The 11,334-nt window shown below is 38.6% G+C and overlaps 2 protein-coding genes and 1 non-coding gene across 3 annotated transcripts in view; 1 reads left to right on the forward strand and 2 right to left on the reverse strand.

Annotated features, from left to right (window-relative positions):
- The window catches only part of LOC111443195, an 11,815-nt gene extending 4,538 nt beyond the window's left edge, over nt 1-7,277 (forward strand). Inside the window, exons 8-19 of the mRNA XM_023080904.1 lie at nt 614-782; nt 1,193-1,314; nt 2,231-2,359; nt 2,495-2,593; nt 2,674-2,731; nt 2,812-2,887; nt 2,966-3,095; nt 4,291-4,448; nt 4,580-4,652; nt 4,740-4,931; nt 6,026-6,119; nt 6,229-7,277. Of these exons, the coding sequence (XP_022936672.1) occupies nt 614-782; nt 1,193-1,314; nt 2,231-2,359; nt 2,495-2,593; nt 2,674-2,731; nt 2,812-2,887; nt 2,966-3,095; nt 4,291-4,448; nt 4,580-4,652; nt 4,740-4,931; nt 6,026-6,119; nt 6,229-7,073 (2,145 nt within the window). The 3' untranslated portion in view covers nt 7,074-7,277. The remainder of the gene's footprint in view (nt 1-613; nt 783-1,192; nt 1,315-2,230; nt 2,360-2,494; nt 2,594-2,673; nt 2,732-2,811; nt 2,888-2,965; nt 3,096-4,290; nt 4,449-4,579; nt 4,653-4,739; nt 4,932-6,025; nt 6,120-6,228) is intronic.
- A 570-nt stretch (nt 7,278-7,847) lies between these two features.
- On the reverse strand, nt 7,848-7,919 carry TRNAM-CAU. The gene has a single exon. It is a non-coding gene; the product is annotated as a tRNA-Met (tRNA).
- A 652-nt stretch (nt 7,920-8,571) lies between these two features.
- Nucleotides 8,572-9,767, reverse strand: LOC111443281. Its single transcript, XM_023081040.1, has 2 exons — nt 9,533-9,767; nt 8,572-9,259 (listed from the first exon to the last, which is right to left on the reverse strand). The coding sequence occupies exons 1-2, from the start codon at nt 9,704-9,706 to the stop codon at nt 8,714-8,716; spliced, it is 720 nt and encodes a 239-aa protein (XP_022936808.1). The 5' UTR covers nt 9,707-9,767; the 3' UTR covers nt 8,572-8,713.
- Between the last annotated feature and the right edge of the window lie 1,567 nt (nt 9,768-11,334).

Genomic DNA, 11,334 nt, shown 5'->3' on the forward strand with positions numbered 1-11,334 from the left:
CCCCCCCCCCCCCCCCTCCCCTTTGGGGCCAGCTTCCTTGCTGGCACGCCGCCTCGTGTCCACCCCCTTCAGGGCTCAAGCCTTCTCGCAGACACATCGCCCGATATCTGACTCTGATACCATTGTAACAGCCCAAGCCCACCGCTAACGGACAATGTCCTCTTTGAGCTTTCCCTTTCGGGTTTCCTCTCAAGGTTTTTAAAACGCATCTGATAGGGAGAGGTTTCCACACCCTTATAAAGGATGTTTCATTCTCCTCCCCAATTGATGTGGGATCTCACATCGTTCCTCCACCCTTGCAATTGTTAAACTTTTCTTTAAAAAAAACATTTTAAATTTAAGTTTTATTGCTGTAATGAGGAAACATTAGTCATGTTAAAGGCTTCCCAATTTTTAGCTTATATGAAAAATTTTCAAAGGATACATATACTTCTATGCCAAGCAAGTCTACAAGATCAAAGTCATCATCTTAAGGATTGATTTGTGCTCATAACTTAGCAACATGTATAACGCTTACTGTATATTCCATTCCAAGCAAGTCTACAAGTTCTGCATATGCATAAGATTAGGTTGCTTATGTAGTCAGCTGTTGTTCTGTGGGTTTCTGTGGCAGTCAACAGAGAAAGTTCTAATTCTGGAGTATATGGATGGCATACGTCTAAATGACTCTGCTAGTCTGGAAGCTTATGGTATTGACAAACAAAAAATTGTTGAAGATATCACACGGGCTTATGCACACCAAATTTATGTCGATGGATTTTTCAATGGCGACCCGCATCCTGGTACATTATCATCTATGCGTAATCGTTTTAATGTAAATAAATGTAGATTAATAAAAAAATTTAGCAGTAGAAGATTTATTTCTGGTAAATAATTCATTAATGTAGGAATTAGACAATGCCCAAATATTTTGTAGTTCCATTATATAAATGAATTTGTTTCTTATGAGAAACAAATAATGTTTTTGTTCCGTGATGTTTTCTGTAATGAATCTGTAATTAGAACTTACCTAACGAGATAAGTTTTTTACATTAAAAAAAAAGTTTCTAATCATGATTTCTTAATGTACCCTCAGAAATTCAGAAAGTTGGATTAGTACAAGAATCATTAGACTGGCCTTCTGGAAATGATAAGGATGTAACAAAAAGCAATACAATAGTTGTTTTAGTGCCTTCTTTGGTACTTTGTGCAGGGAATTTTCTCATCAGCAAGGAACCTCCTCATCGTCCAATTTTGCTCGACTTTGGGCTTACAAAGAAATTACCAAACACCATGAAACTAGCACTGGCAAAGATGTTTTTGGCAGCTGCAGAGGTTTGTACGATATTATTATTTGGGCAAAATATTAACGAATTAAACCTCAGATCTACGATTTCCTTCGATCCTTTGGTTTAGTTTAAACACAATTGTCAATTTAAAAGTTTGATGTGTGTCACTCTCTAAGTGCAACATTGCAAGGTTGAAGACTTCATGATGTTGATACTATGAATACACAGTTTATTTAATTTTCAAAACATTATCATCGATGGTAAATTACATAATGTATACAGTAAACTGTCTGCATTTTACTCTTCTAGTGTTTTAAGTCAACTTTAGGCTTTGGTTTTACAAACATATTTGATCAGTTTGCCGCTTGGTTTATAACTGTAACAGCCCAAGCCTCCCGCTAACTGATATTATCCTCTTTGGGCTTTCCCTCAAGGTTTTTAAAACGCGTCTGCTAGGGAGAGGTTTCCACACCCTTATAAAGGATGTTTCGTTCTCCTATCCAACCGATGTGGGATCTCACAATCCACCCCCTTCGGGGCCCAACGTCCTTATTGGCGCTCGTTCCCTTCTCAAATCGATGTGGGACCCCCCAAATCCACCCCCCTTTGAGGTCTAGCGTCTTTGCTGGCACACCACCTCGTGTCCACCCCCTTCAGGGCTCAGCCTTTTCGCTGGCACATCGCCCGGTGTTTGGCTCTGGTACCATTTGTAACAGCCCTGGGCTTCTCCTCAAGGTTTTTAAAACGCATCTGCTATCGGAGGCTTTCACACACTTACAAAGGGTGTTTCGTTCTCCTCCCCAACCAATGTGGGATCTCACAATAACATAGCTTAAAACACCCAGGGGAAATCATCTTCCTTGACTTTTTAGATCTTGTCTATATCTAGTTATCTCCTAAAGAAAAGCTCAAAGCACACCCATGTTTGTTTATGTGCTTACATTCCTGATCTTCTTTGATAGGGTGACCATGTTGCTCTTCTATCTTCCTTTGCCGAAATGGGACTTAAGTTGCGTCTTGATATGCCGGAGCAAGCAATGATGGTGACAAATGTATTATTTCGAGCAACAACTCCTGCAAAAGAATCACAGGTAAGTGCATCCCAAGCTCTTGAGAGTCATGATTATCTCTGATGTTACTTACAAATTTTCATTCTCTGATATCTTTCATCTCGAGTCCTACGGATAAATTAGGTTCATATTTTTACTTCTTCAGTTATTTTACAGGTCACCCTTAGAGCTATGACAGAGCAAAGATCAAAGAACGTGAAGGAAATACAAGAAAGAATGAAAATGAGTCAAAAGGAGGCTAAACGTTTTAATCCTGTAAGTTGATATAGCTTCTAATTATTTCTCTGTCATGATTGTCTGTGTTTGCAAATGGTGAGAACCCATCTTTATCCCAGGTTGATGCATTTCCTGGTGATATTATAATATTTGCAAGGGTCCTTAATCTTCTAAGAGGTATTTATTTAAACATTAGCTGGTCTTAACTTGCTGAAGTATTTGGTTCGTGCTTTCTGAGCTTCGAGAGATTGACGCAGGTCTTTCTTCCTTGATGGATGTGCACATAGTATATCTAGATATCATGAGACCATTTGCTGAATTTGTTCTACAAGGGTGAGTTCCGAATCGACGTTTGTGTGATTATTGGTGCGTCGTCTTACATTCAGCTTGGTTTAATATTGGATGTTTCAGAAGTATTAGCAAGGAGCCAAACGTAAATGATCAATGGATCTGGAGAACACCTGCCCATTCTGATGTGGAATCTAAGCTGAGACAACTCTTAATCAAGCTGGGGAATGAGGATAAAATACTTGGAATCCAGGCATGTATCACATATTTGTTATGTCGAAGTGCAGTTTAATGCAAAATTTCATTGCATATTTGCAATTTCGGTTTTGGTAAATTCTTGTTTATAATTTGACAACGTTTTTTGTGCAATCTATTACATTCATTGCATGCAAAAGCAGATATAGCATGCACCTCAGATTGGCCCATAGCATTTAGCTGTGTGATTGAACTGACAATTATTCAGAATCCAAATAGTAACATGGATTGTGGATCCTGAAAATTTGTTCAAAGTATCATTCAGTTGTATGTTCTTTGGTGAGATCACACATTCTTTGGAGAAGAGAATGAGTGCTAGCGAGGATGCTGGGCCTCGCAGCGTTCGAAGGGGGTGGATTGTGAGATCCCACATCAGTTGAAGAAAGGAACGTAGGGTAGCATATGCATTTTAAAAACATTGAGGGGAAGCCCGGAAGGGAAACCCTAAATAAGACAATATCTGCTAGCGATGGGCTTGGGCATTACAAATGGTATTAGAGCCAGACCCGAGCGACGTGCCGGCGAGAACGTTGAGCCTCAAAGGGGGTGGATTGTGAGATCCCACATCGATTGGAGAAAGGAACAAGTACCAACGAGGACGCTGGGCCCCGAAGGGGGGGTGTATTGTGAGATCCCACATTGTTTGGAGAGGGGAATAAGTGTCAGCGAGGACACTGGGTCCCGAAGGGGGGTTGATTGTGAGATTTCACATCGGTTAGAGAGGGGAATGAAGCATTCTTTATAAAGATGTAGAAACCTCTCCCTAGCATATGCGTTTTAAAAATCTTGAGGGGAAGCTTGAAAGGGAAAGCCCAAAGAGGACAATATCTACTTGTTGTGGATTTGGGCTTGGGCGGTTACAATTACTCTTATTCTGAGGTTCACACTCCATATGTGTTTATATATCTCTCCATATGTGTTTATATATCATGCAAGTAGGTAAATATCAATGCTTGATAGAAAACATGCTTTTGCTGATTTACGTTTGCATTTGCAAGATAAGTCGGTTCGATTTTCAATACTTACCTTTTTGATTAATTAAGCTAACATTTTATGGCCAAGTAACAGTCGAGTACGAGGTTGGTACACTAACGATCGACTGTACATAGCAGTTAAATCCCACCCTTCAATTCCTCATAAATGCTATATTACCACTCTTCTCTTCTTATTGAATTATGATACAATTCTGTTAGGTCTGTGCCTACAAAGATGGAGAGGTCATTATCGATACTGCTGCTGGCGTTCTAGGGAGATACGATCCTCGTCCCGTTCAACCCGATAGTCTTTTTCCAGTGTTCTCAGTAACAAAGGGCATCACAGCAGGAATGTTGCATTGGCTAGTTGATAATGGGTAAGACCAGAATTTATATTAAGTTAAGTGAGGGTTTCAAGTCCGTATAAAACGCGCTATGTCCTTAATAGGCCGTGCTGTGCCTTCATTTACTGAAACTGCTTTTTTCCCTCTTATGAATTATCTTGAAGGAAACTGAATCTTGAGGAAAATGTTTCTAATATTTGGCCGAATTTTGGATCAAACGGTAAAGATATAATAAAGGTACACATAGTCTCCCCGAAAAGTTGCTTCATATGTTGTTGCAGTGTATTTAAAGACATTTTTTCTATTATTGGATTTTATTTCCAGGTCTATCACGTGCTTAACCACACGTCGGGTCTGCATAATGCCACGGTCGATGCGAGGGAAAATCCTTTGTTAATTTGTGACTGGGAGGAATGTTTGAATTGCATGGCTAAATCAACGCCAGAGACTGAACCTGGGCAGGAGCAGTTGTATCACTATCTATCCTATGGCTGGCTATGTGGTGGGATCGTTGAGGTAATGTCCTTCGTTCTTTCATTCAATTAAACTATTGGGGTATAACTCTAATTTCAAGACTATTATCTGCTGAGGAATCTAAGTTGGGAAGGAAAATGATCGGAGTTCAAACTAGTAAAATCATTTCATACTTCATCTAACGGCCTAAGCCACCGCGAGGAGATATTGTCCTCTTTGGACTTTCCCTTTCGGGCTTCTCCTCAAGGTTTTTAAAACGCGTCTGCTAGGAAGAGGTTCACACCCTTATAAATAATGTTTCATTCTCCTCCCAACCGATATGGGATCTCACAATTTACCCCTCTTCAGGGCCCAGTGTCCTTTCAGGCCCAACGTCTTTGATGACACATCGCCCGGTGTCTGGCTCTGATACCATTTGTAACGGCCCAAGCCCACCACTAGCCGATATTGTCCTCTTTGGGCTTTCCCTTTTGGGCTTGCGTCTTCTAGGAAGAGGTTTCCACACCTTTATAAATAATGCTTTGTTCTTCTCCCCAGCCGACGTGGAATCTCACAATCTACCCCTCTTCGGGGCCCAGCGTCCTCGTTGGCACTCATTCCCTTCTCCAATCAACGTGGGACCCCCAATCCACGCCCTTTCAGGCCCAGCGTCTTTGATGGCATATCGCTCGATCTCTGGCTCTGATACTATTTATAACGGCCCAAGCCCACCACTAGCCGATATTGTCCTCTTTGGGCTTTCCCTTTCGGGCTTACGTCTGCTAGGGAGAGGTTTCCACACCCTTATAAAGAATGCTCCGTTCTCCTCCCATCCGATGTCATGGGTTTGCCTATCTATTGCTGTCCTTCACCAATTCTCTTGACACGTTTTAATGGATATTTACATTCTATTCCCTGTCTCGTTTTGTACATCTTGTGGATAAATTACGATCCATATTTTATCGTTCTTCGCGTTGGTTAATTGTATGGTAAAGAAAGTATAACACATTGATCAGCCAGGAGACAATATTTGTGGTGCTTGGTTATCACTCATCCCTCAACATATTAACCATTGGTTTTAATCTGATCAGAGCTCACAATAGCCTAAGATAGCTTATTTTTCGTCTCATTGGTTTTAATCTGCTTAAACGAAACAGCACGCAACGGGGAAGAAATTCCAGGAGATTCTCGAAGAAGCATTAGTTTACCCACTCCACGTAGAAGGCGAGCTGTACATCGGAATCCCTCCTGGTAATCCTTTACTGCATCCTCTCAATCTATTGCATTCTTAACCATAATTTCTACCAGTTAAGAGATAAACTGTTGCAGAGCTTTTTTATTGTTCTTTGCTTGTTTCCAGGAGTTGAATCTCGTCTTGCAACACTAACACCAAATCTTGATGATCTTCAAAAGTTCACTGGGATCAATCGTCCTGAACTACCCTCCACCTTCCAGCCAGCCATGATTGCCCAGCTTGCCACAACTTTGACACCTCTATTTAACATGCTCAATACTCGCCGTGCCATTATACCAGCTGCTAATGGACATTGCTCTGCTCGTGCACTGGCACGTTATTACGCAGCCCTGGCCGATGGAGGCGTGATACCGCCACCACATTCCTCATCATCCCAACCACCTCTCGGAAGCCATCCTCACATCCCTAAATTTTCTGTCGAGAATCCTAAGAAGCAGAAAGCTGCCAAAAGTAAGGACAGTCGTACCAACGTAAATAACAACCACGAAAAGAACTCGAGTTCCCCCGAAACAGCTGAGAATAATAGTATCTTCAGCAATAGTGGTTACACTAGGCTCCCTACCAATGATCCCAGCACAAGAGTTGGACCAAAGTTTGTAGGCAAAATGTACAAAGACCCCAGAATTCATGATGCCTTTTTGGGTATAGGAAAATACGAGAATTTGACCATTCCAAATGGCAAGTTTGGGTTAGGATTCTCAAGGTTGAGATCAAAGGAAGGTTCTTTTATTGGGTTTGGGCATTCAGGAATGGGTGGATCCACAGGTTTTTGTAACATAGAACACAGGTTTGCCATGTCCGTGACCCTCAACAAAATGTCTATTGGGGATGTCACTGCCAGCATAATTCAGCTCGTTTGTTCCGAGTTGAATATCCCGTTGCCAGCAGAATTTTTGGCGCTCGGGATTTCTGGACAGCACGGTGGAGTGGAAGCTCCTTTGATTAACTGAGGATGAAAGAACAAAATTTTCCATACTTATACAACTCATAACCTTTGATGTAACACTTATCAAAATCATAGTCTACAAGTTATTATAGCATAGCAAACTCTTATGAATATCAAACAATTATGTATAATGCACTCAAATGTAACGATACTGATGAGTCGATAAGATGAAATTCAGGAACCCTATATTAATTATCTATTTTGCTAACTTTAATGACATTATTTATCATATTCCTATGCTTTCCTCTTGTTCAATTCAGAAACCATGAAAAAGAACCAATATTATTTGGGGTCGGCGGTCAAAGATTTGAGCTCGTGGGATCTCACACCTTTAAGGTATTGAGGTACGAGATGTCTTTGTTTTTGTTATCCTAATTCTGTGAGACACAAATGGAAATGCTTTCTGATTTGAAAGAGAAAGAAAGGGATAAGGTTTGTGACAGAGTATGGATACATCATATGAGTGGAGATATGTGGGTTACGGGTCCACCCGTTTCCGCGACCATTTGAAATACATTTCGATCTTGGGACCTATGGGTTATGGGCCCACCACGCTTCCGCTGCGCCACTCTGATTTGTTGGTACTATAGTTTCAAAAAGAAGAAGTCGAGTATGGTTTCAAAAAGAAGGAGTATTGTGTTTTTTATTGTTGGCCATTTATAGGGTTTACTATAAATTTTCTCTTGAGATTAGACCATTTGAACCGATCAAAATACTAAACTTAATAGAAGGTATGTACCTCCATACATTAACTAATTTAGATCATTCAAAAAGTAGATATCAGAGCCAAGTTTTGATCTTGGGACCTGTGGGTTATGGGCCCACCACGCTTCCGCTACACCACTCTGATTTATTAGTACCATAGTTTCAAAAGGAAGAAACCGAGTACCGTGCTTTTCATTTATTGTTGGCCATTTGTGGGGTTTACTATAAATTTTCTCTTGATTAGACCATTTGAACGGATCAAAATGCTAAAATTAATAGAGGGCATGTACTTCTAGCTTAGATAGATTAAAACGTACCTTAACTAATTTAGGTAAATTATTTATTAGGCATTTTATCAATTTTCACCTTGTTTCAAAACAGTGTCCAAATGAATGATGGAAAATTTATTTTCTTAATTTTTTAAAAAAGAGTTAGGCCATTAAACTTTTGACTGTTTTTTTAAAAGCAAGGCTAATTTTTTTTTTTTTTTCTTTTTGCTCACTCATTAAGCATTATTTCGTGTATCATGTAATTTAGGAAAAGAAAGAGCATAATTATTGTAAAGTATTAAAGCATAAATAATTATATTAAAAATAATTAGTATAAAAAAAATTCTTTACACATTTCTTCGTAATGAGTTGAAATATAATATTTAAAGAATATATTAATTACGTAGTTATAGTATATTTTATTTTATTCTCAATATTTAATTAATTTATATTTTTTTTTACGAGGGAATACACACCTCCCCATCATCGTAAATTAACACAAACAAAAAAAAAAGTCTATTTTAGAGGTGAGAAATTAGAGACATTTGAATTTCAATTATTCCCATTTAAAAGTCAGTTTCAAAACCTACGGACACAAACACCGATCAATTTACACACAAATATCACATCCATACAGAGAAACCGACCAAATCAACCATTGTTCGAAGCTCTAAACATTACTGAGCTCGCCATTAGCGTCACCGGCGGCGAGCGTTTTCCGTTTTCCGATAGCGTCGGAGCAAACAAAGTCGAGATTATAAAGCACAGGAACCATGGAAACAGAGCAAACGAAGACCAAAACAGGGCCAAAAATCCAGAGGAGCATCGGCAGGGCAGCGTAGAAGAGGCGGTTGCCGACGGTGTTGAGAATAAAGCCTTTGTCGAGGAGATCGGAGATGTAACCGGAGGTGACGGCGGCGGCGCCGGGCGGTATGTTGATCAGAATATTGGCTTGATTTATGAACCTGATGGAGAGTGAATGACAGAAGAAGGAGAAGAGGAATAGTGTGAGCAAAGTCACGTATTTAAGAGCCAACATGAAATCACCATGGGCCCCATAAACGGCGTCGTTTAGAGGCTTTTTTATACTGTATGTGCTGCTCAATACCGCCGCTAGCCCCATACAGAGCAGAATCGAAGTGGTGGCCATTAGGGTGCATCCCATTATCGTGTTCCTTAGGGTTTGGACGGCCAGGATGTTTTTCTTCTCATTATCCTGTCAATAAAATAATTAGAAATTCAAATACCCGATCTAAAATTCGACTTTCGTAGCTAAAGTTACACCAACCGTCATCCCGAGCATAATTCAACCAGCTAAATATATTCACAAAGTATAAAGCTTCAAATCTTCCCTCGATTATATTCAAATTCCAAACAATTTGAAATTATGCTTTATTATCATAATATGTTCGAGCGATAATAGAATTCAAAATCATTCAAAATATTTATTTAAACATAATTCTTACACGATAGAACGTATAAATTTGACCTGTAAAATGGCAGCGATCCAAAAACGACGAGCATTAGTGTTGATACCAATGAGGGTAGTGAAAGGCTGAGTCCGAACTCTATGCCAAAGCCATGCATGATATCCAGCGCTCATCAAAAACCCTAAAGGAACCAAAATTATGTCCAAATAACAGCTCCTCCATTCTGCCCCCATTAATTATTTAATTATTATTATTATTTATTATTTATTAAATAATAATAATAATAATAATTCTCTCTTTATATCACCCCTTTCCACTGCCAATCTGGCTGCAGAAACAAAGCACACTTATTTATAGAAGCCCATGGATGCATGTGGACTTGATTGAACACGTAATTCAGCTGGTCAAGAAATTAAGAACACAACTTTTTTTTTTTTTTAATTTAAAAAAATTTAAAGAAAATAATAATAATAATGTCATTACACCACAAAAGCACTTCTTTCTTCACAATTTTCCTGTTTATTTTTGTCGTTTTATGCTACTTTTAAATTGTTTAAATTTAGGTTAGTTTTGCGTAGAGAATAGTTGGAGTGAAATGATAAATGAATTGTATGCGTGTTTAAGTGGAAAGTAGATGAATTTGAACCAACCCGATACATTTCAAATCAAGTTTAGATGACACGTCATAGCTATATTGGGTTTCGTTGTATCTTTTTCAACTACTGGTGGGTAAAGATAAAGAGTCCTGAGATATTAAATTTTACTATTTATGGGATAATTAAAAATTTTGTTAAATAATATTCGAATATTGATGGATTTGATATTTTGGGTTTACGGTGATACGTATTGGAGCGAGATATTGTATAATAATAACAATTATTAGAAACATTGCATATGAGATTTCAAATAGGGCGACGAAGATACGTAACTGGCTGAATCGGACAATATCGGCTAGTTGTGAGCTTGGGCGGTTACGAGGCTAATTGATGGATAAAATATCAATTATCATTTTAAAAAAACCGGAGAAATTAGAGATTCCCAAATGGTTAAGTTCGAAGAGAAAGAAAGAATTTACAGTTAGTCGAGATTACGAGATGCTAACTAAATTTAAGTTCAAAATCGTTGGCACTCGATCGGCTCGATTCTCTTGAGGTATAGGAAATTGGGTAGTCAACAGAAGGTCGAGAAGAGTTTCCACTAGATCGACTAAGGCCGTTACAAATGGTTTGGGAATCTAGTTAGGTCTCTTTTTCTCGACTAATAAATCAAATATTTTACTTAATATTATTATTATTATTATTTAAAAAAATTATCACATGCAACATCATATGATAAGCAATGGAACGTTTGTTATACCTCAAAATATGCATAAGTCCAAATAAAAAAGAATAGGAAATTAAATATTCCAATAAAACTATATCTTAAAATTCTCAATGGAAAATTACACCTTCCAATTCTTAGATTCTAAATTTAGTTGGGCACATAAAGTGCCCTTAAAACTTTTGTATTAAGCTGTTACAATACCTTCTTTGGTGAGTCGTGGAATAACCCTTTTTCGAGCAAAATTCTTAGGAAAACGTATAGCATCTTTGTTCTTTATTTGTGAGCTAAATCCTAAACATTTACACTTCCGTGTTAAATGACATAAATACCCATCAGATTAGAGATGTCCATTTAACCCATGGGTCAGAAAATCCTCGTTTAAACTCGAGAAGGAGATAGAATACATATTATCTAACAAAACCAGGGACATTCTCCGTTCCCGCCCCGACCCCACTTCTATATATATAGACTATTACAAGTAGCGTGGGACAAGAATTTAGGTAGAGTCGGGTGAAAAAAAAAAAAAAAAAAAAAAAAA

Source organism: Cucurbita moschata, unplaced genomic scaffold (assembly GCF_002738365.1).
Source record: "Cucurbita moschata cultivar Rifu unplaced genomic scaffold, Cmos_1.0 Cmo_Scf00005, whole genome shotgun sequence".
NCBI lineage: Eukaryota > Viridiplantae > Streptophyta > Magnoliopsida > Cucurbitales > Cucurbitaceae > Cucurbita > Cucurbita moschata.